The 25960-nt window shown below is 38.6% G+C and overlaps 1 protein-coding gene across 1 annotated transcript in view; it reads right to left on the bottom strand.

Annotated features, from left to right (window-relative positions):
• The window catches only part of gfra4b (GDNF family receptor alpha 4b), a 79532-nt gene that overhangs the window by 6293 nt on the left and 47279 nt on the right, over window positions 1-25960 (bottom strand). The window contains exons 2-6 of the mRNA XM_084719583.1: window positions 13037-13312; window positions 12766-12846; window positions 8206-8551; window positions 6506-6615; window positions 5563-5697 (exon numbers count right to left, since the gene is read on the bottom strand). Of these exons, the coding sequence (XP_084575709.1) occupies window positions 5563-5697; window positions 6506-6615; window positions 8206-8551; window positions 12766-12846; window positions 13037-13312 (948 nt within the window). The remainder of the gene's footprint in view (window positions 1-5562; window positions 5698-6505; window positions 6616-8205; window positions 8552-12765; window positions 12847-13036; window positions 13313-25960) is intronic.

Raw genomic sequence — 25960 nt, forward strand, 5'->3', positions numbered from 1 at the left:
AACATGTTACCTCCTGTTTATTTCACTCCATTATATTCAATTATGCCTGCAACTCCCTTGTTGTATTTCTAGTCATGCTATCAGTGGCTCTGTGGTTGGCAGTGTTTGTCTGTTAGTCATCCCTTTGAACCAGACTGAAATATTGCAAAAGTATTTGTTAGAGATATACCGATCGACCGGCCAGAGACCGGAACTGGCTGATTTTCAGCGTGACCAGCCCCGACGGTGACCGGACGGTCGGCATCACATATCCAATTCTGTGCCTGTCATTGTCACACACGTGTTCTGCATGATGGTCTCGTCATGCACACAGCAGACAAACTGACTGTGATATCACACCCACCACAGCGCTGATGACAGCTGCACACACTCACATGTTTGCATGAATTTGGTGTTAGCAACAGATTCCAAGACCAGGATAAAGAGAAGACAGACAGTCTACAACGAGACAGAGCAGCTGACAATGTCGCAGAACAGCCATAAACTTTGTAGCTCTTCAGACTAATATTAGCCAGCAGCAGACTGCTGTTCACAGAGGGACAGTTAAAATCTCACATCCTGTTCTGGCTGAAGAATAAACAACCTGCGTTGATGTGTCTCCTCAAACATTTCCACATCCAGACTAGTTTAACTTCTGCGTCTGGTTTTCTCACAGCAAAGTTTTACTGCGGTAAACTGTTGCACTGCATCACTTTGTTTACATCTGCTTCCACATGTGATCATGTGCGATTGTGTCCTGCAAAATCCCACGATATTCCATGATCTTGCAAGATCGCATTCCCCCTATTCATAATCTTAATATAAAACTATAATAAGGCCTGGCAGTAACCTGGATGACTTTGGAGAAAATGTAAAATAGTATTTAATGAATATTTAATAGTAGTAAATAGTAGTAAGAAGTAGTAAGAAAAGTTGCAAAAATGTTTGTAAATGCTGTCAATTATAGTTCTTAGAAAGATTGAAAATCGTAATCGGCCAAAATCAGAATTGGCAGGTCAGACCTGGCCTTGATCGGTCAAGAAAATTGAAATCGGTGCATCTCTAGTATTGGATAGCTTGCCATAAAATTTTGTTCTGACGTTTGACAGTTTCGGTTTTGAGTGAAATGTCTCAACAAGGTTTGGATGGATAGGGTGAAATTTAGTTCAGACATTGGCGTAGGATGGTTTGTTATGGCTTCAGCAATCCTCTGACATTTCATCCATCATGCCATCAAGAAAAACTACTGCCAAAGTAAGGAAATTTCCAACGACTATGGGCTATGGTCTATGGGATCATGATTATGTTATATGATCCCATAGACACTCAACAATTGAGCCAACATAGCCTAATATTGCTGTTTGACATAACTTCAGATCAGACCAAATACATAAAAAAAGGTCTGTTTCTGTGAAAGTGGGAAAAACAGTAAAATCCCCCAACACTGAACCTTTGAACAGACTCTTTAACCAAATCGCACACATTTAGACTATTCTCTGTGATCTCCTTTTGATAACTAATGTAATATTTTTTTTCCAATTACATTCACTGTTTGGAGCCCACGAGGGAAGGCCTGCCTCCCACTTTGAAAACGTGTTGATGATGCTCAGTAGCTGTACCATTAGAGCACTTACTTTGATCTTTAACGTTAGAACTTCCCCTCTTCCCCTTACCTTGAACAAAATTAATGCTTAGAAGGTTGGTTCATTAAATTTTGAGTTGCCAGGTCTGTCAAGCATCCCCCATACTAACTAACTAAACTACTAACTGTCGCTGATGTCCACAGATGAGTTGTAAAATAATGTTAATGTTCAGAAGTGTTTCCCTGACATGTGCTCGGGTGGGTGGGTTCGAGGTCTCTCTGCCTCTCCCTCTGACCGTGGGGGGAAAAAAATCACACTGCTTTCTGGTTACAAGTGTTCTTTTCAAAACTCTTAAACAAAATCACTGTAGAAAGATGGGGCAGCATCGCTATCGGTGTGGATGCACACATACACGTGCGAGCTGTGTGCCCACCCTCGGTGAGAGGACAGAGAAGACAGAGATGTATGTGACTGTGTTTGGGCTGAAAAAAAAGAGAATAATAATAATAAAACCTTTTTCAACCTTGCAGGGCTGCCTGTGCAATCAGGTTATGACAACTCCCCTTTTAAGGTTCATGTGAACTCTGTGTCTTGCAACTCTGTGCTGTGACTATTGCTGTTAACATTATGGACATTTAGTTTATAACTGTAGTGTCTATTGTCCAACTAACCCACAATGTCCACTAGGCACGGCTGTGCTGCGTTAAAGCCACGGTGTGGCAGTCGGAGTCATCCATGGTCTTTCTAGACAATGCTTGTAGTTCCACCAGGCGCGCTGAGTCTATATTTGATGGATGCCGTGTCAATTAACACAGTAGATTGAACGGGCAGGAAGTCAGACACAGAAAAGGCACGGAGAATCTGGTTAGTTTTCAAAGTAAAGGACCCAGTGCAGGCTCACGATCATAAAGGCAGACAGAAAAGAAACATGTGGTCTGCTTATCCATGGTAGAAGCACAAAGAGCAAGGGAAGAGGACCTAATCAACAAAATCTGAGCAAGTAAACACAGTCAAGTGAGCAAAATGCTCCGTTGCTAAAATGCTTCTGAAATGCAGCTGGTGGGTGCTGCAGCCATGTGGAAGATGGATCAGAACCGTGGAACAGATGTGCCATGTCTGGTGTAATTTACCGGTAAGCATTGATAACATGCTTAGTAGTTTTATTCAGATTTTATTTTATCTGAAGAACATTGGCACTGATTCGTGAAAATGAACTAAATTAACAAATGTGTGCATGGTAAACTTTATACCTACTAAGTTGATATTAGCATTTAGCCACCTCACTAGCATTTAGGGCTGGGTACCGAGCACAGTATTTTTAAGGGTAACAACCGAATTTCATAGGTACTACTGAGTACAAATTCACATTAAATCAGTGAGTGCCAAATTTCGATATCTGAGTGAGAGAGAAAACCTCAGCATAGAAAGAGAGTGAGACAGAGCAATAGTGTTACAGTGGGCAAGGGGCAGACTAATAACTGTCTGGTGACAGAGCTACAGTGAATGACTGCTGAGCAGAGCAAAAGATGAGCAGTGAAGTTGTCATTTTGGCAGAATATGTACAGAGACAGCGCTGTAAATTCACAATTTAGGTTTGAGTTTGTCAGTGAATAAATGCTGTTTCTTGTCACGACTGAAGTGGAGCTCCTGCTTGTGTTGTTTCCCAGCTGTGGGAACGAGTTTTAGGCAAATACCATATACCTCAGTGAAACGTACTAAAGACCCTAAGTACGAAGGAATGTTTATAAAATTACCCATGCAGTCTAATGGTGAAGAGGACAAAGGAATTAATGTAAAAAAAAAAAAAAATCAACATTTTCCTGAGGAAAATGTTCTTCAGTTAGCTCTCTAACTTTGTTCCATCAATTGTGAAAAAAAGAACATCAGGTATTTGGAAGAGATTCAATCACAGGGCCCGCTTAGTTATAATTCACTTAGAAGTGACTTTCTTAACACCCCGGCAGAATTACCAAGGAAACAGCATGAAGGGGATGATTAATAACTTAAGAAAATGAAGTGAGTGAGTAAATGGGAGACATACTGTTGAATCTACATAAAGCGCAGTATCCCTGATTTAAATACATTGCTCTGCTGCTGTTGGGGCATGCTGGGAAACATCTGTCTCACTGAATCCCTGCAGCTCAGACCTATCACTTTCTTCAATTAGTAGAATTTATTTACTTTGTTTTCATATCAAGTCTGTTTGTATGTCCCCAGTCGCAGGTCATGAGTGTAAATTATTCTGATAAGGGAACACCATTTTTGTATTTTATTTAGTAATGAACCAACAGTGGTATGAAATTATAGGACGTCATAGCAACTCAAACAAGCACCTGATGTGTTTATGTAACAGTTCTTTGAACTTGAAGTAACACAGTTTGTGTGAGACTAAAAGTGTGTATATGGTTACTTCTCCATCTCAGTGTTAGAGGATCTGATGTCACCTGTGCAGCGTGAACACAAAAAGCTGCTCAAGATCTTAAAGGAATGGTTTGACATTTTTTTACTGCTTCAAGCCAAGAAATAGTTACCTAACACTTCAAAAACCACATCTTATACTTTTTTACATTTTTGACACATTAAATTTGTGAGATATATTATGTTATTCAGGGAGCTTAAGAGGTGCTGGTTGGTGGATTTTTTTTATTTTTTGACAGAGCCAGACTGGCTGTTTCCCCTGTCTCCAGTTTTTATGTGAAGTTAGTTTTGTGTTTTTCATTAGTTTTTACTTTTATTTCGTTTTTTTTATTTGTTTTCAATTCAGTTAAGTTTCACTTAGGTTCCAGAGTGGGTTTACTCTTTCCATTTCTCTTTTTACTGTTAGAAATGTTTAATATTAGTCTCAGTATTGATTTTAGTTTTTAATGAAATATAAATATGTAATTTGTCAGGGGCAAGATTTAAGAGGTATATACTATATAAACACAATACTTTGTGAGGCAGTTGAGTCATAATCATGAAGACATCCCAGTCTCAATAAACTCCTCATGCTTATTGTGTTGACATTAATGATGTAACAATATATCCACTATTGCAATAAAAAAATGGCTCAATATCGTACCAGCCTGTGACGATATCTACCACATTACATTGTTAATTTTTTTTTTTTTTATTGCTGCATTGTTTTGTTCCACCATTCTTCACACATAATTCAAACATTTACTGCTGAGGACAATTTATGCCATTTTTTTCCACCTGCTTAAGTCATGGCTGGCTACTTTTATTTTATTAAAGAGGGACAGCAGAAGCTCTGGCTCAGGCTGGTTTAGTTAAAAATAAAATGGAAAAACAGAGTTTAAAGGAAAAACAAATTTTATATAAACAAAATAAACTGTACGTCACATTTTGACATGTACAAAGGACATTTTTTCAAGTTCTCATTTTTTAAAATATTGTCATAAATATCATATCATGGGCTTTATATTATGGTATCACAATCAATGTCATTGTATGTCAATGTGTTACATGTGCCTTATTTTAGATTTTAGTTTAGTTTTAACTATAATAACCTTGGGTGTACACATATAACTTGTATTTGAATGCTGAAATTGGAAAGTATAATGGTTATAATACAGTTCTATGATATGAGAAAACTATCAGATAATAAATTTGTGCTGTTCTGATCTTAGATAAGCCATTTATTGTTGCAGTCTGATGATGTCGATTTTGTCCTTGAAGCTAAACTGAAACTGTAATTTTACAGCACATTTTGAAAAATGTAGTATGTCACTGCTGTTGGCCTAGTTTTCCTGTAGAGAGAGTCATGACCAGCAACCGACCTAAATGTATCCTGGAAAAAACCCAACATAGATAGAAAGAGGAGAAAAAACAAACGGATCATCTCTCTCCCTTAAAACTGCATGACACAAGTTCACCAGGACACTAAAACAGCAGTCAAATGTTTTACCCCCTAATGCCCCTCTCTCAATACAAACACAACCCCTACCCTGCAAACCTGGGTCAGTACATTCAAACACACTGTGGACAAAGTGACACTCACGGAGACAAATGTTGTCGGTGAAGTAACCCAGGAAGTTATCGCACTCGTCTCTCCGGCTCCCGCTGGCTGAGCAGGAGCACCATGGAGCCACGCTGGACGTGGAGTTGTCGACATAGTTGGGAGTTATTGTACTTCCTGCAGAGAGACCACACACAGGGCTCAATCAGTATTAAATATTCATTCTCCTTTGAGTTGTTACACTGCATCCATAGTGCTTTATTATCTGAAACATTAATGGGCCTTGCATTTCCTACACACCAACCTGATGCACAGGGATGATAATATTCTAGTGTTGTTGTTAGACTGGCTGTGACTCCTCTGATATAATAGAGATACAGAGGAATACTCAAATTTTCTCTTTTTTGGGTCACAGGAGTCTTTGGCATTGAGGCTTTTTTTTTTCTCTGGCTGTGTTTTTTCTTCGCTATGGAGGTGGGATTTCAAGTGCTTTCATAAATACAAGACAGGAATGAAAATGCCAAGTGTGTGTTTGTGCTGAGGGGCACCATTTGAGGTTCTTGAAATGCATTAGGTCCTCTCTCCAGCGCGTGGAAAAGAAGTAGCTGTTCTTTTTCTTTTACAGACCGTTATAAAACACATTGTGTAAGGAGCCTGTGTTTTTTTCTCTAATGAGAGATTTGTATGCTTTTGTATCTTAAGCCATGTTGAACTTTAGTCTTTTGGTTTCAGGATTAGAAGTTTCATTTTATTCTCCCACTCACTCTTAACCTGTTCTGTATTTATTAATTTACCCTCCAGCTAGCTTTCACTCAATCCTGCCTCCTTGTCGTTGCAGTTTTTTCTTTCCTTCCCTAACACAGCATATAGCACATATCTTCTTCCACATACGGTGTTTTCCCTCCTCCACCTGCTCATTTCATGCGTCCTTCTCCTTTATGTGTTTCCTCTCTGCCTGTGTGTTACCTCTCAGGTGTGCACCTACCGATGAGGCCTGTGTAGGCGAGGAGACAGGCTCCATAGTTCCCTTGCTTGCAGCCGTTGGCAGACGTTTCAGAGGGTTCGCAATCGTACTGAAACTGAGCCAGGCGAGACCTACAGAAACAACAGGCACTGGTTAGCAAGACGATAATAGATATCTGCGCTGTTTAAACATGCTAAACACAACAGTCAGCCTCATTAGATGTCAACAAACAACTATTTGCTATGTAAACATTTACTGGAGTAATGCCTTCCAGTGCGTGTGCGTATTTGTACATGTGAGTCCCTCTCAGTCTTCCCTGTGTCTGTTATCAAAATAGCAGCCTGGTGAGTAACTTTATCAGTTTAGTTTGACAGTTTGACGGTAGTTTCAGGAGACAGGAAGGAATGTCTAGAAAGGAATACGAGAACTCTTGCAAAATTTGTACTCATTGTTTGTTCACTGTGGACATTTGACCATTGTGGGGGTTGTGTGTTTATTAATCATCATCATCTCATTTAAAATGTTTTCAGAAATATATTTATACTGTTACATTAAATGATTTACATTTTTACATTGACTGTTTTGTTGTAAAATGAGACATTTTCGTCCAACATTTTGGCTCTTGTTTCTAGAACAGACCAGTGAACAATCTCCTGAGAGTGATAATTTTAATCCAAATTATGATGTTACTCCAACATACTCAGATCTTAAACAAAACATTGTGACATTATTAAACATACTTAGTTTGTACTAAATGCACACTAAACAAACAACGTACAAATCTCGTGAGCATTTAACAAATCTGGGGTTCCCTTCTGGATGCAGCTGTTTCCAGTGGAGAGGACTGTGTAGCTGTAACATGATGAAGTTACTCACCAGGCTGCCATGTTGAAAATGGACGCAGGGAAGACAGACTCGCAAACACAAACATCTTGTATCTTTCAATATCTTTACATTGCAAATGGTTGTTTACTGATATCTAATGAAGCTGAATGTTGTATTAAGAACCTTTTTAATGTAAAAAGTTTCCTGGATATTTTTTGTAAATTCTTTCTAGTATTACTTGGTCATTTAATTAAGAGTTTGCCCCTCTGACATGAAGAAATATTGTCGGCCGTGGTAAAGACTGAAAGCATTGGACTGTAATGTGAAAGTGATAGAAGGAGTAATATATTTCATCCCCCAGACCTGGGATCATTAGTAAAGCCCTCTGAGTGTAATGGGGCTGTGAAAAATAATGGCCATGACCAGAGATAGCAATGAGCGATAACTCTGATCCATCTGGCTCTTTATCTGTGCTAAATATTTAATGTGTTATTCCAACAGGCTCTCTGGGGTGTTCTAACCAATGGTGGTAGAAAGCTTTAGGGTAAAACAGCGGGCCATTTTGTTGATTGAATGGCTGTTTATTTAGTTTCAAAGAGCCACAATACTGAACAGCACTGGCCCAAATATGTATGGTGTATATAAAATCTTTATCCAAGGAATACTTGAAAAAACCTGGAGTGATGAAACATTGGCTTTGCTGATTTGGTATACCTCAAGAAAAGAGGTGGATCATTAAGCAAACCAAATGGGGGATTATCATCATATTATAGCAATATGTTATTGTATCCATACGAGACTATAGCTGCATGAGAAATCACTTTAATATCTGTTACAGGAAGACTGACATTGAAAAAAATGGAAGGCAATTAAAAGCTTCATTTCTCCGTTCCCACCTGCACACATAGTCAGCGTTGCAAATCCTCATCTGTGTAATGCAGCTGGGTTTTTCCACGCTTTCATAAGAGCAACTGGGTACAATTGTCTGCCTTCGACGCTCTGCGCATGCTGTGTCCGTGCAGGGGCAGAAGAGCAGCTCGTGCGTGTAGTCAGCAGGGACGCGGTCAAAGAACCTGCGCAGGGCCTTGTTGCATTTAGGCCGGTTGCACAGGCCCGACTTGGCGGTGGGTTTGATGCAAGCTGAGACATATTCTGTGCGGAGCTTCTGGCACAAGTCATCCACGTTGCAAGCCTTGGCTGCATCCAGGCAGTGATTCACAGTTGTCATGCCAACATCCGAGTCTGTGGAGGGAAGTAAGGTCAAAGACAAACGCAGGTATCAGTGAAAAAATAATAGCAATAGAGCAAAAAGGTTTATATGAATAAGAACGTGTGACCTGTGGTTTGTCCTCTGTTTATTTATTCAACATGCTGAGGTGTAATCTTGCCTTGTTAGAGGTTCAAAAGCTGAGATAGGTAGTTTTGAATTTAAGTTCAGCTTCAAGGTGGAAGTGTCTGTAAATAAACAATGGAGGCTCATTTCCTGACACCCAGAATAACAAAATGACTTTTAGGAGTCTAGTCTGTTTTCTAATGTCATGGAAAGAGAACAGTTTCTCAGGACAGAAGTGGGCTTCTTGGCAGTTTTTTAATGCTAGCACAGGAACCAGATTCATGCCTTTCCATCCTAGTGATCAGGATGATCATAATAACTGGTATATTGCACAACCAGACTCAGCTGTTATCCTACTGTATGCTCTTTTTTAAAAGTATAGACTGCATTTTGTGTGGCAAGGCAATGTAAAATGTAATTGAACTACATTTCTATCTGTAATTATAGTTTCTGAGTAGTTATTCATAGGGATGTAATGAAACCCAAAACTCAAGGTATGATAATACTATGATAAAAAGTCCACAATATGATATTTATCATGGTATTAAAAAACAAAGAAAAATACAACTTGAAAAATGTTCTGAGTTGCCTTTGGCAATGCACGTTTGTGTGAATTATGTATGCACAAAAGAATTCAGCAGCCAATATTAGTCCTTTTTAAAAAATGAAATAGAAATAATAAAATAAAATAATTAACCATTTAATGTCACAGTAGATATCATCACAGTCCTGTACAGTATTGAGACTTTTTAGACTTCTTGACATTTATTTTTTTATTACAATATGGCAGTATTTGATATATTGTTATATATTTAGGATATTTATAACAGCATTCCTCGTCAAAATTGCATAGTAATTAAAGATATCCACAATAAAATTCTTACTAGTTGTAATTGTATTTCAAGATATCTGCACTTTTGATTGTACTAGTCGAAACTAAATTTAAGAGGTCTAAAAATCCTTAAAAAGTGTAAGTGGCCATTTTAATATTTAATAGTGAGACTGTTATTGCAGACATCTGTTTTCTGAGAAGAACATTTCAGATATCAGAACTACATTATTATGACTGTTCTCTATCTGTTATTTCAAAGTTACTATAAGCGCTCAATCACATGTATTATGTGAACTAGTGCAGATACCCAAACAATCACAATTTGCTTTTATCAAAGCTTAAAAATCTGATTGGAGGTTTCAATGTGACAATCTGAAAGCCTCTTAACAATGGTGCTTGCGGCTGGTGTCACCAGTCATCCCTTATTTGGGCTGTTGTATTTTGCATTTGATGTTGCAGTCTCTTTGTGTCCTGATGATAAAATCATCCATAAACATTACTGACAAGTGTGTTATTAACTGAGTTCCTCACAGCAGCATGTAACTAGCAATTCAGTAGGAGACAGATACACTCATAGAAATAAAGGCTCCAAAAGGGTTCTTCCTGGAGAACTGAGATTGTACTTGGAACCATTTGCTTGTTGAAGAACTTTTTTTTTTTTGGAAAAAAGGGTTTCATCAAGGGTTCTCTGTAAGACTAAAGGTTACAGTAAGAACCCCTTTGATCAAAAGAACCCTTTTTGGAAGAAAGAGTTTATCAAGGATTGTTGAAATCCTTGTAGAACTCTCTTGTCAAGGGTTTATTTGCTAATGTGAGAGGGCTCTCAGTAGAACCTCCTGGGTGAGTCCTAGATAGAAACCACTGGAATATAACAGGGTTCTCAGTAGAACCCCCTGGATGGGTTCTAGACTAATCCATTTCCATATAAAATGAGTTGTTGGTAGAACACCCATTACATAACTGGCAATGAAATGGTATGCAGCCGCTTTATTTTGAAAAAAGTTAACTGCATTAATTAATGAATGAATCAGTTTGAAAGAATCCTACAGTTTCCTGCCTATATAACAATAAAACAATGAGAGGGAGGCAAGTGTTTGACTGTGTGTGGTGTTATTCATGTAATGTCTCGAGCAGTGGAGAGCAGCCTCTCTGCTGCACCATGAGCTCTGAGGACAGACCTCACTGTCCAACATGCAGAGAGTTTTTTGTGGTGAAACAGAGCAGAGAGAGATTTTCTTCATCACAGAGTTGGTTGATGTTGTTAAATTATAATTATACAGTCAAATTTATTGAGTGCATTTAATCATCCGATTAAAACTTACATTACAGCTCCAGTTGTAAGCTAGCACCTTGGTCATGGGTACTGACTGGGGAATTGACCTAACAGTGCTCAACAATAAGGATTGCCTGCTTGCCCGGAGCAAGTAAAATGCAGTGTTGGGCTAGTAAATCTTGGAACACACTTGCCTGACTGTGCAAGTTGTAAAAAAAGTTTAACTATTAAACTATTTTGATAATTGATTAAATGTTAGGGGTTTTTTTTCATGCAAAAATGGCACAAAATTCTGTTTTCCGCTTCTCAAACATGGAGATTTGACAATTTTCTTAATTTATTATCATGTTAAACTGAATATCTTTGGATTATATTGACAAAATGAGACATTTAAAGATATGACATTGGACTTTGAAAAACTGGGTTGACCTTTTTTCACCATTTTCTGTTATTTTATGGACATTGTAGCCTTACATTTAACAGGGCCATTAACTTTATTCTTTGTTGTTATTTAAAAACAGCTAATAAATAAAACTATTTTGTACAGGGGCAAAGTAAAAATTTACTTCAGGCAAGAAGATTTTGGACACAATGTTATACCCGGCCAACATCTAGCTTTTGATGGTCGGGGAAACCAGAACACCTGGAGGAACCAGAACATGGAACCTCCACACAGAAAGGTCATATCTCAACCGGGATTCAAACTTCTTGCTGATATCATTTTAGATTTTGGATTTGTGTTGTCTTTTCCTTCTTTTAAAGGCTGCATTACAGTAAATTGATGTAATTTTAAAATTCAACAGACTGTTGTAGCTGTTCTATTATTACCCACTATTATATCCACATTACTGTTGAATATTTATCAGAAGTCCCACTGTGTTAACATTGTGTGAAAACACCAATAGTCATCCCTACAGTATTGCTGATCATTAAATAAATATTGATATCGAGGTGTTTTTGAGGTGAAGAATATTGTAATTATGGCCGCGACTAATGATCATTTTCATTGTAGATTATTCTTTCAGTTATTTTCCGATTTGTTATTTGGTCAATAAAGTGTCAGAAAATGGTGAAAAATGTTGATCAGTGTTTCCCGATGCCAAGGTGATGTCCTCAAATGTTTTGTTTTGTCCACAACAGAGAGATATTCAGTTTACTGTCAGAGAGGAATAAAGAAACCAGAACATGTTCATGTTTTAGAAGCTGGAGAATTTTGACTCCTTTTTCCTTTTTTTTCCCCGATTGATTATGAAAATAGTTGGCGATTAATTTAAGTTGACAACTAGACGATTAATCATTGCAACTCTAATTGGGATATATGGTTTTGTCGCCATCACCCAGACCTACTATATACTGTTTAGTCATCTAAACTACAACAGTGCATCTTATTCTTTAAGATCTTATGTTTGGGCTACTTGAGAGTTTACAGTATGTTATTTTAAAGAAAATGTCTATATTGAGATATATAATGCAGAATAGCCTAAAAATATTGAGTTATCATTTATATGCCATTTCCCAGCCCTACTTTAACTAATGTTTTGCATAAACTTTAGTAAACCTCTCACGTGATGTGCATATTTAGTTCATGTTGTTTATTTAATACTGGGTTTGTAATTTTTATATCCACAATATTTAATCTGCTTTCAGAGTTTGGTCTTGTTTTAATCAATTCTATGAGATTGCATTGTTATATGAGCCTGAGGCTATAAGAAACAATGCCTGGATTAGTATTCAGTGACAGTCATGGATTATGTTATTTCAACTGAGTCTGGCAAATGAATAAGGTTGTCATCCAATAATTTGAAGTCACAGATATCATTTTAGATTCTGGAATTGTGTTCAGATGAATGGTAATACTTGTCTAAGTGTGTCTGGAGAACAGAGGGGACCTCTGCTTGCCTTGGGCATGCTTCCAGGGAAAATTCAGTGGAGTCGTGTATTTGTGCAAGAACAAAACATCTTCAAAGGGTAAAATGGTATAAAATGAGGTGAGTGTTAATGAAGGTCAGTGAACTTGCCAGCTGTAATAGAGGCCAAGCGGACATAGTCATAATCCCTGTGTACTGTCTCGTAGGGATAACTCTCCACCAAGTTGAGTCCTAAAAGAACAACAGACACAGATAGAAACTTGAATACTGTAACATCACAATCCATTTACATTTTAACATCAATCTCTCGTACATTTTTCTTTTTGCCAGTGAAGCTTAAATTCTGCTGTGTGTCAGATCTGTAAACTCTTATTGAGATCTTTTTTGCAGTAGAGATAGCTGTTATCCAGTAACCACTGACCATGTATGATAGACTGATGAAGGCTCCAGTAGATGCTCAGGCAGTTCTTCTCCTTCTTCATGCCTCGTTTACACTGGCAGCCGTGTAAGGGGCTGGACAGCAGGGCGGACACTGCATTGGCACACTGGCTCCTGGCGCCGGGGCCAAGCTTCATGCTGCCATTGCCTGCCACACACTGACGCAAAGTCCGCAGACGTGGACTGCAAGTCTCATCACTTGAGCACGAGTCTCCAGCCACCAAGCAGTCTCTGCCAGCCAGTATAACCTCTAACAGAGCTGTGAGAGAGAAGATCAGACCACAACAGAAAGCAGAAAGATAAGGGGATTAGAGATGGCAGTTTAGGTGTAAGGTTATGAGATGAGATAGACTTAAGGAGAAGCAAGCTGAAAAGTCACTCAGCTGGCTACACGGGTGCTAGTACTGCAGCTCTCAAATTGCTTTATGTTTTATTTTTATAGACTATGTGTCAAGTTTGTCCCGTGTCTTGTACTAATAAGTGACTGACGAATCATCTTATCCAGTCAAAATAGGATCCTTGTTCTTCCCCACAGCTGCACAGGGTTTCAACTGAAAACTAGCAAGTTAGTGAGCATTGGCAGCTGTCAACCGCTGCCTGGTAGCCACACCAGGGGCTTCACCTGCTAGCCATACTGGACTATGTACAATGCGAGTTCTCCTTCTGCTAAGCCATGTGTCTGCTTTTATTTCTGTTGTTTGGAGAATTCCTATGCAAGAGCTTACCCACACCAGCTACACACAGAGAAATGCGGCAGTAGCCATCAGGGAGAAGCCTCCAGTACCATCCATAAATGTTAGCAATGTGCGGTCTTTGCATAGTAAAATGGATAAGCTCTGCAAATGCCAAAGGTTTTGTCATGAGTACAGAGACTCGTGCATCATGGTGTTTACTGAGTCATGGCTCTGCCAGGATGTAATGGGCTCAGTGATAGAGCTGGAGGGCTTCTCCTGTGTATGGCTGGACAGAAAGGACTCTTGGGGGAAGAACAGAGGAGGGGGGCATACTGTATGTGTTTGTTAGTAACAGCTGGTGTAAACAATACATGACTATAGTAACTGTATGTGACCCTCACTTAGAACTGCTCTGTCTCTACATGAGACCTTTGTATCTCCCCAGAGAGTTTGGGAACATCATCATCTGTGCTGCCTATATTTGTCCAAGTGAAAATGCAATAAGAGCTGTCTGAATGCACTCACAGCAAATTCCTGCATGTTCCTGGAAACCGCGCCTTAACGTTTGGTGATTATAATCATTGTAGACTTGAGTCAGTACCACCTGGATTTCACCAGTATGTCAAATGTGGAACCAGAAACAGGAATTTTGGATAAATGCTTTTGGAACATTAAACGTGCCCACAAAGCTATGGTTCTCCCTCCTCTCTCCAAGTCAGCTCACTTTACCGTCCATTTTATGCCCACATGTAGATCTGTGTTTAAGTCAGGTAGAATCTACCAAACTACTTTCTTTTTGTTATAGAAACAAAGTAGTTTGTACATGAAACTGCTTGCAACAAGGTCTGTGGATTATCTTGAGTAACGGAGTCATGATTGCAGTTGAATTTTTCACATTTATTTTTCTTTTTGTGCACTTTGAGCACCACAATGGAGAAGAAAAAGCAGCACTTTGCAGGGAAAAAATTAGAACCATTGTATTACCTTTGTTAATGCTGCTGAATTGTAAAGCAATTTGAGTTGTGTTCTGTGCATGAAAAGTGACATAAATAAAGTTCATTCACCCATAAGTAGAGTAGTTTGGACAGGCAACAGGAGTACCAGCACAGAAATCAATTGTTAGCCTTATTGTGTGGTTATAAAAATGTGAGAGCGCAGAGGTGAGATTCTCTTGAAAGTATGTTTTACAGCACTCTTGTCACACCAACCAGTGACATTTTAATGGATGTGGTTAATGTATGTCATTGTTTTGTTGCTTCAGAATTTGAGCTGCATCATGCATCTTAAGTTTTTTGTGAGATTCTGCATTGGCATCAAAGATATTATGTGGAATGGACTGTTTTCAGTCCATTATTGTCAAGGTGAGGAACGATCAAGAAAGATTTACTGTATTTTTTCTTTTTTCTTTTTTTTTTTTTTTGTGCTAGCAGCCCACCTCTACGGATGGCAATGTTGATGTGTCTGTCTGCCTACCCCTTTGGTCCAGACTCTTCATAAAAATACTCTCAACAACTTTTCATTCCAGTTCTATTGCATGAGTCATGTCTATTCAGTGAGTTAGGGAACAAGAATAATAGGTGTGCCGTGTAAAGCATATACAGAGAACAAGTGGAAGAACTGTAGATATTCATCTGTTGCTGTGGTGAAAAGCCCATGATGTACGATGGCCTTTGCCGAACTCTATCAGTATATTTATTCTTGATATATTAACGTAACAGCTGCTGAGATGGGAGTTGTTGGGGTTTTTTCCATGTCAAGGTCAGCTCTTATGGTAAATATGTAGGATAAGCAGAAAAGGTAAAACTTCATGTTAAATCATATACATACAGTGTATCGTCCGTATATCTTGCAAATATCTGACTTTCCTTCTGCTCCAGAGATTTAATTAGAGTTTTGTTATGGACAGATTACGTAAGCGTTAACAGTAGGGTTGGGCAATGTGTTTAAAATTTTTCAACCAATCCTTGTCAGCCTATTCATCAGCAATTGACCCTTCCCTAAGCCCCACCTCGTAAGCCACAACTGTAACTAGAGCTGTCAAGATTTCCATTTCTCTACTTATTGAAGCAGTGTGCAGGAGCCTCTGAGAAGAGTGATAGTTGGCATTTCTTGAGTTTAGATGGTGACTTTTTTTTTTGTTGTCTCTCAAAAACATGAAACACAGGAACACACATGTGGGGAGTGGATTAAACCCTTTCCTCGTCTGCTCTAACATAACATGCAAATGTTAGCATGTGCGGCTGAGTAACGCTAGCTTGCTACTTCCAGTAACTTTACCTCCAGCCAAACTTCTTAGATAGCACTGCATCTGTATTTTTTTTGTTGGGGTTTAAGGAGGAGGATTATCAAAAAATAAAAACTCTTGTGAATAGTCTCAATCAGCATATGAAAATGAGAATGGTTTCGCAGACTCCCACTCAACTTCACTAGATGGGCTGCTCAACACTGAATTAGCATTAACATTTGTATTTATGTAAATTTCCCTACTCTGTCACAATGGTGGGCTTACTGATATATCAGTCTGGCTCTAAATAGGAGCTCTTACAACATCATGATCATACACATCAACACTTTGACCCCCGGTGTGAAAATGTAGCAGCATAGCATTTTCATGGAAAAGCTTTTGCCACAGAGCACATAAGTCACATATAATATAGACCTTTGCTGGAGATAATTCTGATGGAGGCGATGAACTTCTAAGAATAGCTTCCAGTCTTTTTTTTTTTTTTTGAGTTTTAAATTCTGTTGCACTCGCTGCAGTTTTTATACATGAGGCCCTTGCTTGAAAAAAGTACAGTTACCTAAAGTAAAAGATATGTTTTGTTTGTACCTTGATATTCTCCATTTGAACTTGTATAAGAGGAGCTTTTTTGAGTCTTTTTTCTTTTACACACCCTGCAGTTTTTCAAATCATACTGTTCCTTTACAAAGTATATATGTTTTGTTTGTAGCCCTACCCTCTTCCATTAGGCATGTACCTGAATACAAATACATTACCTGGGAAAGAACAAATAATGCGATGAATGAGATATTGCTGTTGCAACCAGGTAGGACCCAGGCCCTCACTGTAAGCCCAGTAACATGCAGCTATAGGAGCTTTTATAATATCATAATTATACACAAAAAGACTTTGACCCCTGATGTGAAAATGGTATGATGATGAATTGTATACTCATTAGAAAAGCTTTTGCAATAGAGCTCATAAGCCACATAATACAGACACTTGCTGGAGTTAATTGTGAAGGAGATGGTGAACTTCCAAGAGGAGCTGCCAGGCTTCTTTTAAGTCTTTTTTTTCTGTTGCACTCCCTGCAGTTTTTATAAATTATATTGTTCCTGAAAAAAGTATAGCATGTTTTGTTTGTAGCCCTATACTCTGCATACGGGATGCACCTGAATACAACATTATTCTGGAAAGCACAAATATGATGAAAACAGGCGAAAGTTGCGCTTTATTGTTGTGGAAAGTCAGCTTCATGATTACTCCAGCATAAAAAAGTCACATCTACCAGTTCCTCATCAAAAAGCCAGTTCTCTTTCCGCTCCTTGTGGCACTCGCACGGCCTGTGGCTCTGTACTTTCTGGTTCATACTTTTCTCTCTGACTATTTCTTTTTCAATTAATCTCAGCGAGTGTCTGAGTTTGTGAGGCAACAGCATTCACAGCGTTCGCCACACGCTGCCACTCTGATGTCTTTTTTGTCTATAATATCCACAGTATGTCCCTCAAACAACATATTTTCCTTGTCTCAACTGCCGCAACAAAAACATTGATTTCAGTCTGTGTTACATTCCTTTTTTAGCCTTTCTCTCTGTGTTTGCCGTGATTGTCCTCACGCAATCATTGTGAAGGACTATTAATCTGGGGCATTTCACTTACCATTTATAGGCAACTATGGGCATTACATGACGTCTGCAAAAGGTGTACCACATTTCAAGTTTATTGTAATTTATAAAGGGCGGCATAAGACGTGCCTACGCCCTGTTTTATAAATCTGAATATTTTTGTGCATAAGCACGTTCTTTGTTTCATCCGTACGCCATCATTTGTCCAGGAGCTTCTTATTTTCATAGACCAATCAGGAACCAGTAGCAGTCACCATTTCATTATTATTATTATTATTGTTGTTGTTGTTGCTGCTGTTGCTGTTATATTGTTTGATACAACACTATGATGAAAAAAACAATACGTGATACCTCTTTTGATACCACTGAAAAGGAGGGAAAATGTCCAAGGCACACACACAAAATATTTTTTTTATTTTGTTCTTTTTATTAACAACCAAAAAGTGACCAAATGTCACTGAACACTGTCTGGTTTTGTTATGCTTCAAGTTTCAGTATTGTTGATACTGTCAGATGTTCATATTGTATTGTTTTTTAAATATGTGGTATTGAAAAAGTATTGATACTTGGATGCTTTTTTCAACCTTCCTTTGTCTGCACAACAGTTGCATTACCAGTGAATATCAGGTATGGGAAAAAAAATATAGTTGCCCAGTTTAACGTGACCACGCTTTCATCTGGTTATGTTTATGCTATTATGTTTAACACCTTACACGTGTGTCCAATTTAAGAAAAAATGTCTTGTAAGAAAACTTTGTGTTCTCAGGTTTTTCTATAAACATATTCCTAAGCATGACCCACAACAATCCAAAAGGATCCAATTATTCAAACACTGTAAATTCGTACCACCTCTATTTTCTGAGGTAATGTCTCTTACCACGTCTGCTTAAATAAAAAATTGTCAATTTCATGCTACTTTCATCTGCTTATACTTTGAGTATTTCTGGCAGCAAAACTGCCTCAGACATTGTTTTGATCTCCAAAGCAGACACACACACACACACACCCCCAAGAAGAAAGAAAGGAAATAATAAACCATCATGTTTTCCATTTTGTCAGCAAATAACATGTGCTTTCAAAGCTGGATCTTCACTGAAACCTCACAAGTCTCAGTCACATCAGGAGTTATCCAAGCTCTCATCCTCTATTCAGCACATGTCAGCTGAGTGCATCCAATACAGGCATGTGGATGCTAGGGGGGGAAAGAAAAGTTCCAACCAGTGCCAGCGTCCTGGAAGGCCAGATGGTCAGTTGCAAATTCAAGGCAGAGATCCCAGGCCCTTCCTGCTATGTGTGTCAGTTTGTGCTGCCTGGGCAGAAGCTGGAATAGACACCATACATCATGAATGCAAATGAGCCGCTTGATTTGACATTTCCAATAAGCCTGTCTCAATGTACCAGTGGGTTTAGCCAATTAACCATGTCAGTAATCAATGTGCTCTGAGGCTCAGTTAAGTCCTCAGTTTCCCTGCCACATAAATCACAGGCAGATTGGCTGATCAGTTACCCTTGCGCACCGACTTAATGGTCCACTTCAGGAGAGATAAAATGGAAAATGAAACTTAATGAAGTCAGCTGGAATGTTACCCTCACTCCTATATACCTACAAAGCAATGAGGTTGTGGGGGGAAATGGTAATGTATTGGTGCACTTAATGAGTATCACCTTTTGTTTCAGTGCTTTTAAGATTAAGTATATTATCTTATAGTTGGATTAAAGCAAGCAGCCATGCTTTGAAGTGAGCAGCCTCCACCACTGATGGCTGCATGTTCTCAAATATGATACCTATGTTAGTCATTTTGTGTTTGGTGTTTTGGCAGCTACTTCTGCATACTTTGAGCTAGAGACTTAATTCAAATGAGGGTTGCACTCATACTTTTCCCAGGAGACTCCCATTTTTCATTGCCCTCCCCCAGCTTTTGGGATCACAATTCTTCCATATTTCTCCCGATTTGTGACAAATTCTCGCAAAATCTGTTGCTTTTAATTTACAAAAACTGTTTCTGGCACTGCACAGTGTGTATAAGGCCTGTGACTCCAAATGTCTACTGAAGTTTCCACATGGACAACAACACAGCTACACCAAACCAGACTTTCTAGAAAGCAGAATTCCAGGTCAGTTTTCTTTTAGGGGTGGGGCAAAAAATAAATAAATAAAAGAAAACATAAACATTAGTTCATGCTAGAGGGGTGACTTATTCTGTTTTCTTTACTAAGATCTAGAAGTAAAATTCTCTAAAACTCGAAATCCTTTTTTGAGGTCTCTATTTTGGCAAGTGCAGTTCTTAATAGAAAAAAAGAATCATATTGTGGTTATTTTGATATATCTGTGATATGATTCACAGTTAGTGGGAATGATAACTTTTGCATCACATTTTATTTATAGATTCAGTTATTTCCATGATTAATCGATGAATCGTTTAGTCTGTAAAATGTCGAAAAATTGAAAAAAATGCTCATCGCAATTTGTCAAACAAACACTCCAAAACCCAAAATGCTTAATTTACTAATGACTAATGATTCTCGTCTTAAGTACACGAAATTGGATAATGTAGGGCTGCAACTAACGAATATTTTAAATTTCAATTAATTTGTCAGTTATTTTCTTGATTAATCAATTCATTGTTTGGTCCATTAAATGTTAGAAAATATTTCCCAAAGCCCAAGGTGACATCCTCAACCCAGGGGTAATCAATATCCAGTCAATTTGAGAAACTGAAATCAAAGAATTTGTACTTTTTTTTTCTTAAAAACTTAAAAAGAAACAGACCTAAAACAATAAATCGATTATAAAAATAGTTGTGACATTTAGCTGTGATTGAGAACTTTTTTGGTAGTAGGCCTTGTCATTTTCAAGAATTAATGTTGTCATTTATACATGCTGGACATATATATTTCCTCATGATTTTTTTTTATGTAACACTACTAGCCTTTCAGCAGTTCCTTCTCCTTTTGCCACTTGTACTTTTCCAGCTCATCGCTCAATATAAGCTGTATACGAAGCTTTAATCAATCATATATGTTCTTCAAAAGCTGCACATTTCTACTTTATGTGTATTCTTTTGAAATATGAACTTGAGCCAGAGAAGAGTGATTTCTGAGAGGAGCGACAGTCATCCAAAGTCATTAAAATGTAAAGGGTTAGAAGTGGCAAACTTTAATAATATCCAAGTGAATATTAAAGTTGGTCTTATTCTTTATTGATCTCCTGCTGGTCACATTAAGCTCTTTAGCACTTTGCCTTTGAAATAAAAGTTCATTGTGAAAGTAATGTTGGTTCTTATGTGTCCTCTATACTTTATGGTTTGATATATCAGTGACACTTTCAAGGAGCTGAACATTTACATTATTGAGTGAACAGAAATTGTTACCAATGTATGAATCATCTTTGCAAAAATAAAGCTGTAATTTTCTGTTAGAAATTGTTGCTGTCTGATACTCTGCGGAAGACAACATTATTTGCTTTTATGGCACAAAATTAGCAATTTCCAACATCAAAGCAGAATAGATTGAATTTGGCTAAATGAGATAGCAAAATATCCATCTACATTCAAAATAAGGCAGTGTCAGCTCTGCTCACACTTCACGTTAGACATCAAACAAATAGTGCATGAAGACCTAGAAAAGCAGTGTAATTTAGCTTCAAAGTTTTGAAAAGGAAAGCATTCACTCTTTCATCAGAATAAGCAAGGTAACTTGTATGTGACACATTTTCCTGTTTCTTTGAAAAAAATAAAAAAAATCATCCATTCAGTTAAACATTTTCCAACAAAGGCTATTTTCAACTACAGTGAGAAGATGCTGCCTGAAGGACTGTCATATAAATTATTTACTTAGAACTTCAGACAACAACAGTTTTCAGATTAGCAAATAAATCTCAGGAACAACTTTTCAGTGAGAGCCTTTGTCTGCAGTGGATGGATTTCCTGTCTTCTGTCAGAAAAAAACTGCGATCCTGATCATTACGCACACGTCACTTACGCAGTGTACAGTACCTAAGGCACAAGACAGGAAATACCATCAAAAGCAAGTAGTAAGAAACTGGAGCAGAGGATTCTCTGGTGATGGAGAGACGACCAAAAGCAGATAGGAATAAACAACTCACAGCAGCAGCAGCATGAAGAGTCTTAAGAGAGGGGATTTGTACAATAAGAAGTGTCTCATTGGCTGGTTTGATGAATTTATGCGTCAGCTACATCACAACATGCATGAACTAAATGCTGTGCTTGAATGAATGAGATAAATTGTCTTTAACTGCTTGAGGTAAGCAGGATTTTAATGCATTAACAGTGGCTTGCTTTGATATTACCTTGTGAATTGGCATCCTAACATATTACACAGATCAATTCACTTAAAGTTGATTCTTTTCAGGGGGAGAAATATTTTCTTCCAAATGTATGTATGAAGTAAATGATGATACATATAGGGCTGTGACGATAAAATCATTACTGCAATACCAGCGTTTCCCCCTACCATTGTTTTGGGTTGTGGCCTGCCCCCCTTACAGAAGACCCCACCCCCCTTACTTCAAGGCTAAGCCCAGTCACTTTCCAGTTGGGAAACAACAGATGAGACTTTTTCTGGTCTTGAGAGGCTGCACCCTTTATTAACTGACACATTTTAACCTGTACTGTATATTTACTGCCAGACTGACAACTTACAGCTAAGTTTACATTCCTGCTATGTTAATGGACAGCACTGTCCCTCTCTTTCTCACACACCGCACACAAATTACGTTCTGCCCTACTCATTAAAGGAACTTTCAGTAAACTTGGTCTTTCCATTGGAATGAGCTGGACTAAGTTCAAAACCTCTACTGTGTTAAATTTATTCGGGCTGTCCCTGGAAAGACAATGATTCAAGTCAACAGTCCAGAGTCAACTCGCATTTTGTCACTTGAGTCTCTGTGCTTTTGTTTACTAGCTGTGTTGTATGTAGAGCGATGCTAAACTTTTCAAACTGAGTCTCAAATGACCACAAACTACAAAACAGAGCGGGGTGATAGAAATGGAGGGCAGCGTGTAGCTAGACAGCATAGCAGGTCTGCAGCTGCTCCAATGCTCTCTGTCTGTTCTGGTAATGAGTCTGCTAAACCACTTTTGAACCACATGGAGGTACAACCTCCTCTAATGTCGCTCACTTTAATAGACTCTTCAACTGACAGCACTGTCTGCAACTCTGCTGGAGAGATGCTCCTTGGTTCACAGGGATTTTATTAGGGAACTATGAGCAGGATGCAAACTTTTACTTTCTCTGACTGTGTGGAGATCTTATGTTTCAACTTCACAGAAGATGACGAAAGGCAGTAAATCCTGAGGTAGGCTAAAATCAACCTGGACTTAAATTTACAACTATAATTCAAAGGTAAAATTGCATCAAGAGAGCATCTGACAGACAGGAACTGAAAACCTGAATTCCTCTAAGTGATATTTCTTGTCTCTAAGGTAACATCAGGTCCTGAACAGAAACCGTTTAGTTTCCTGATAACCATCTGCCCTCCTCCACCAACACCACCACCCTGTGTTAAATCAGTGCTGTTCCTAAAAGGAGCTTCGGCTGGAAAGGAGATGGTGCTCAGTTTGAAGGAAGCCGAGCCTAAACTCCCCTGCTTTGCGCAACTCCAAACATGGAAACAAACATTACATGAGGACAAGTCAAGCAAATATAGTTAACATAATGTCTGCCAAGCTTAAGGCCCGTCTGATACTGGATTTTATAGGCCGATGTGCATATAGATATTATAGAGTAAAAAATTACAACATATCCACCAATATTCTTTGTATAGAATATAATATACAGAAGGACACACTTCTGATCATCGATGCTGGAGGATAAAATCATTTTAAATCAATATTTTGTGGCAATTTCTTTTTTTTTCAGTAAGTAGACGTGCAGACAGAATCAAATATACACAGGATGCTGCCTGTTAAGCTAACAAAAGAGGTTTTAGCCCTGGACTAATAAAGTTTTCACACTGGCACAATCCTGGCACACAACATGGTTAACCCTGACTTTAGTTTTGGGTTTCTGGTCCTGATCCAGAACAGGGTAGCCCTCAGTTTGTGGGGTTATCCCCTGGAAATCGACTAAATCCCAGGATAAAAGCAACCAGTGTGAAACAGGGATAAAAGATCAAAAGAGTAGTCATTCTCAGACGTTCTAAAGGTTCACATCAGTTGCTTTGCCAACGTGTTAACTTTTTCACCAGATTTAGTGACTTTTCAGAGTGTTTTGGTGACTTTATTTCCAAAAAACAACTAGCAGCCAATTTAGCGACTGATTGTGCAAACAGCAGAGGGGTCTCTTCCTTTCCCTCACTTGTGCTGTGCTGACAGGCAGCATGGTTGTGTCTAGAAGAAGCCCCAGACCTGCGAAATTGACTGTTAAACCCAAAATATGATCTGACAAGAGTTTCATGAATCAAGGGTTCCCTTCTAGACATGATCCAGGAGGACACCGCTTGCTGCTGGAGAGAAAGTTCAGTTGTTGTGAGTTGTGAGTTTCTATGGTTATGTTGATGCTCTCACTCTGAAACTTTTCAAACTGACAGTGAGCTCACTCTTTTATTATAGATAAGGATCCTGTAGCTTGTAAATATCTAAATAGTTTGTTTGAGCTTTTCTCTTGTTCTTTCTCTTTGGATCTCTGGATTAGGGTGGTCCTATATGGAGTGCCATAGAAAAGAATAAACCTTTAAAAGAGTAAGAAAATAAATGTAAATACAGTTAGTTTTATCCAGTAAACTAAATATTTAAGTAGTTCGACCTTGTAAATATTTAAATAGTTCATTTCATTTTCTCCCTTCCTTTGTAGATTTGTTTTTCCTTTTTTACTTTAAATATACAATGTCCCTGTAGTGAGGTGATCTCTTCCTTGCTTGCTGCAACCAACACAAGCTTTACACAAATACTTGATGACATTAGTAATATGTGATTTGGCAACTTTTAGCAACTTTTGGAGCCAGTGCTGCCTTCTTTCATTGGAAAATATAGTTGGCAACCCTACATTTATCCCAGAGTTAGCATTAGTGCAGTGTGGATCGTAGAGTCCTGGCCATAGCTTGACCCTGGGCTAAGAATATGTGTGAAAAGCCCTTTAAATGACTATTACATCAGTAAGCCTCTACTAAGCAGGAACTCAACTCCTGAACACCAACAGTGTTGCTTGTGTCTATTACTCTAAATCCACTATAATGAATGATAATAAACCCAATCCCACAGTCATAGTTCCCTCTGTTGCCTCTTCTTAATGATGCTGCCTGTGCTTACGACCCCCCCCCCAGGCACTTAGATTAAAAAATATCTCAACATGTGGTACGACAGCCATGTTTTGTTTGCATTTCTCTCTTTCCTGTCTGTTCTCTCACAGCTTAGCTTTCTACCTAAATTTTTGAACTTCCACTGTGCAGTTTAAAAGCAAACAAACGTACAAATTGATCTCGTAATGCAAGGGCTGCTGTGTGAAGGGAGCGAATTGTAAACAAAAGATTATATCTGAATGGGTGAAGATGGTGGTTGTTATTCATGACTCGAATCACTGCTTCAAGTGAGCACCTGTGTCAGTTTGATCCGAGGGCCTGATGCTGTAAGACTTACTGGCACAGCCGCAAAGGTCTTGTAGCATTAAAGTTTGTTTGGCTCTTCAGAGTTTGAGCTCACTAGTAATAGCTTGAGTCTCTGTGTGTGCATGTGTGTGTGCGTGTGTGTGTGTGTGTGTGTGTGTGTGTGTGTGTGTGTGTGTGTGCGTGTGTGTGTGTGTGTGTGTGTGTGAGTGAGTGAGTGAATGTGTGTGTGTGTTCTTGTACTATCCTATTGAGAAGCAGTTTGAGTCCTTGAATGAGAAGACGTGTGCACAGGGTGCTGGGAGGTCAAGGGGTTTGGGGAGTTAAAGGAGCATTAAGTAATTTATGACATCAATCAACCTCTATCAGCAACAGCTTTGACAGGACTCGGGTAGAGGCGTTCAGTTAAAGTCACATGAGATCATATCACTGCCAGGATGAAGTGGTCTCATTGCCACAGGGTAAGAGTGAAGATTTAGAGCAAAACGCTTAATGCTCTTATGTACTCTCGCTGCTTATGTGCTCTTGACAGAATCTTTATTTGCAACAATTATTTTGTCCTCACTGCTTAAAGAGCAGGGCTAGAGTCTTAAATAATTATTTCAGTTATGACTGAGTAGTGGATTAGCTTATAAGAGTTACAACCTTGGATTGCTACACAATACACTCTAGATACCAGACGCAAAGATTGTGCCTATTTGCCCTGCACATAGGCACAAAAAATTTCTAGCTTCCATGTTTACTTATGCAGTCTACGTATGCAGGTCCCTACCGCTGGTCCCACTCTTGCTCAGCCCTCAGACTTTACATTATGATTATGTCCCAGA

This window comes from Lutjanus erythropterus, chromosome 5 (assembly GCF_056507025.1).
Source record: "Lutjanus erythropterus isolate fLutEry1 chromosome 5, fLutEry1.hap2, whole genome shotgun sequence".
Taxonomy (NCBI): domain Eukaryota; kingdom Metazoa; phylum Chordata; class Actinopteri; order Lutjaniformes; family Lutjanidae; genus Lutjanus; species Lutjanus erythropterus.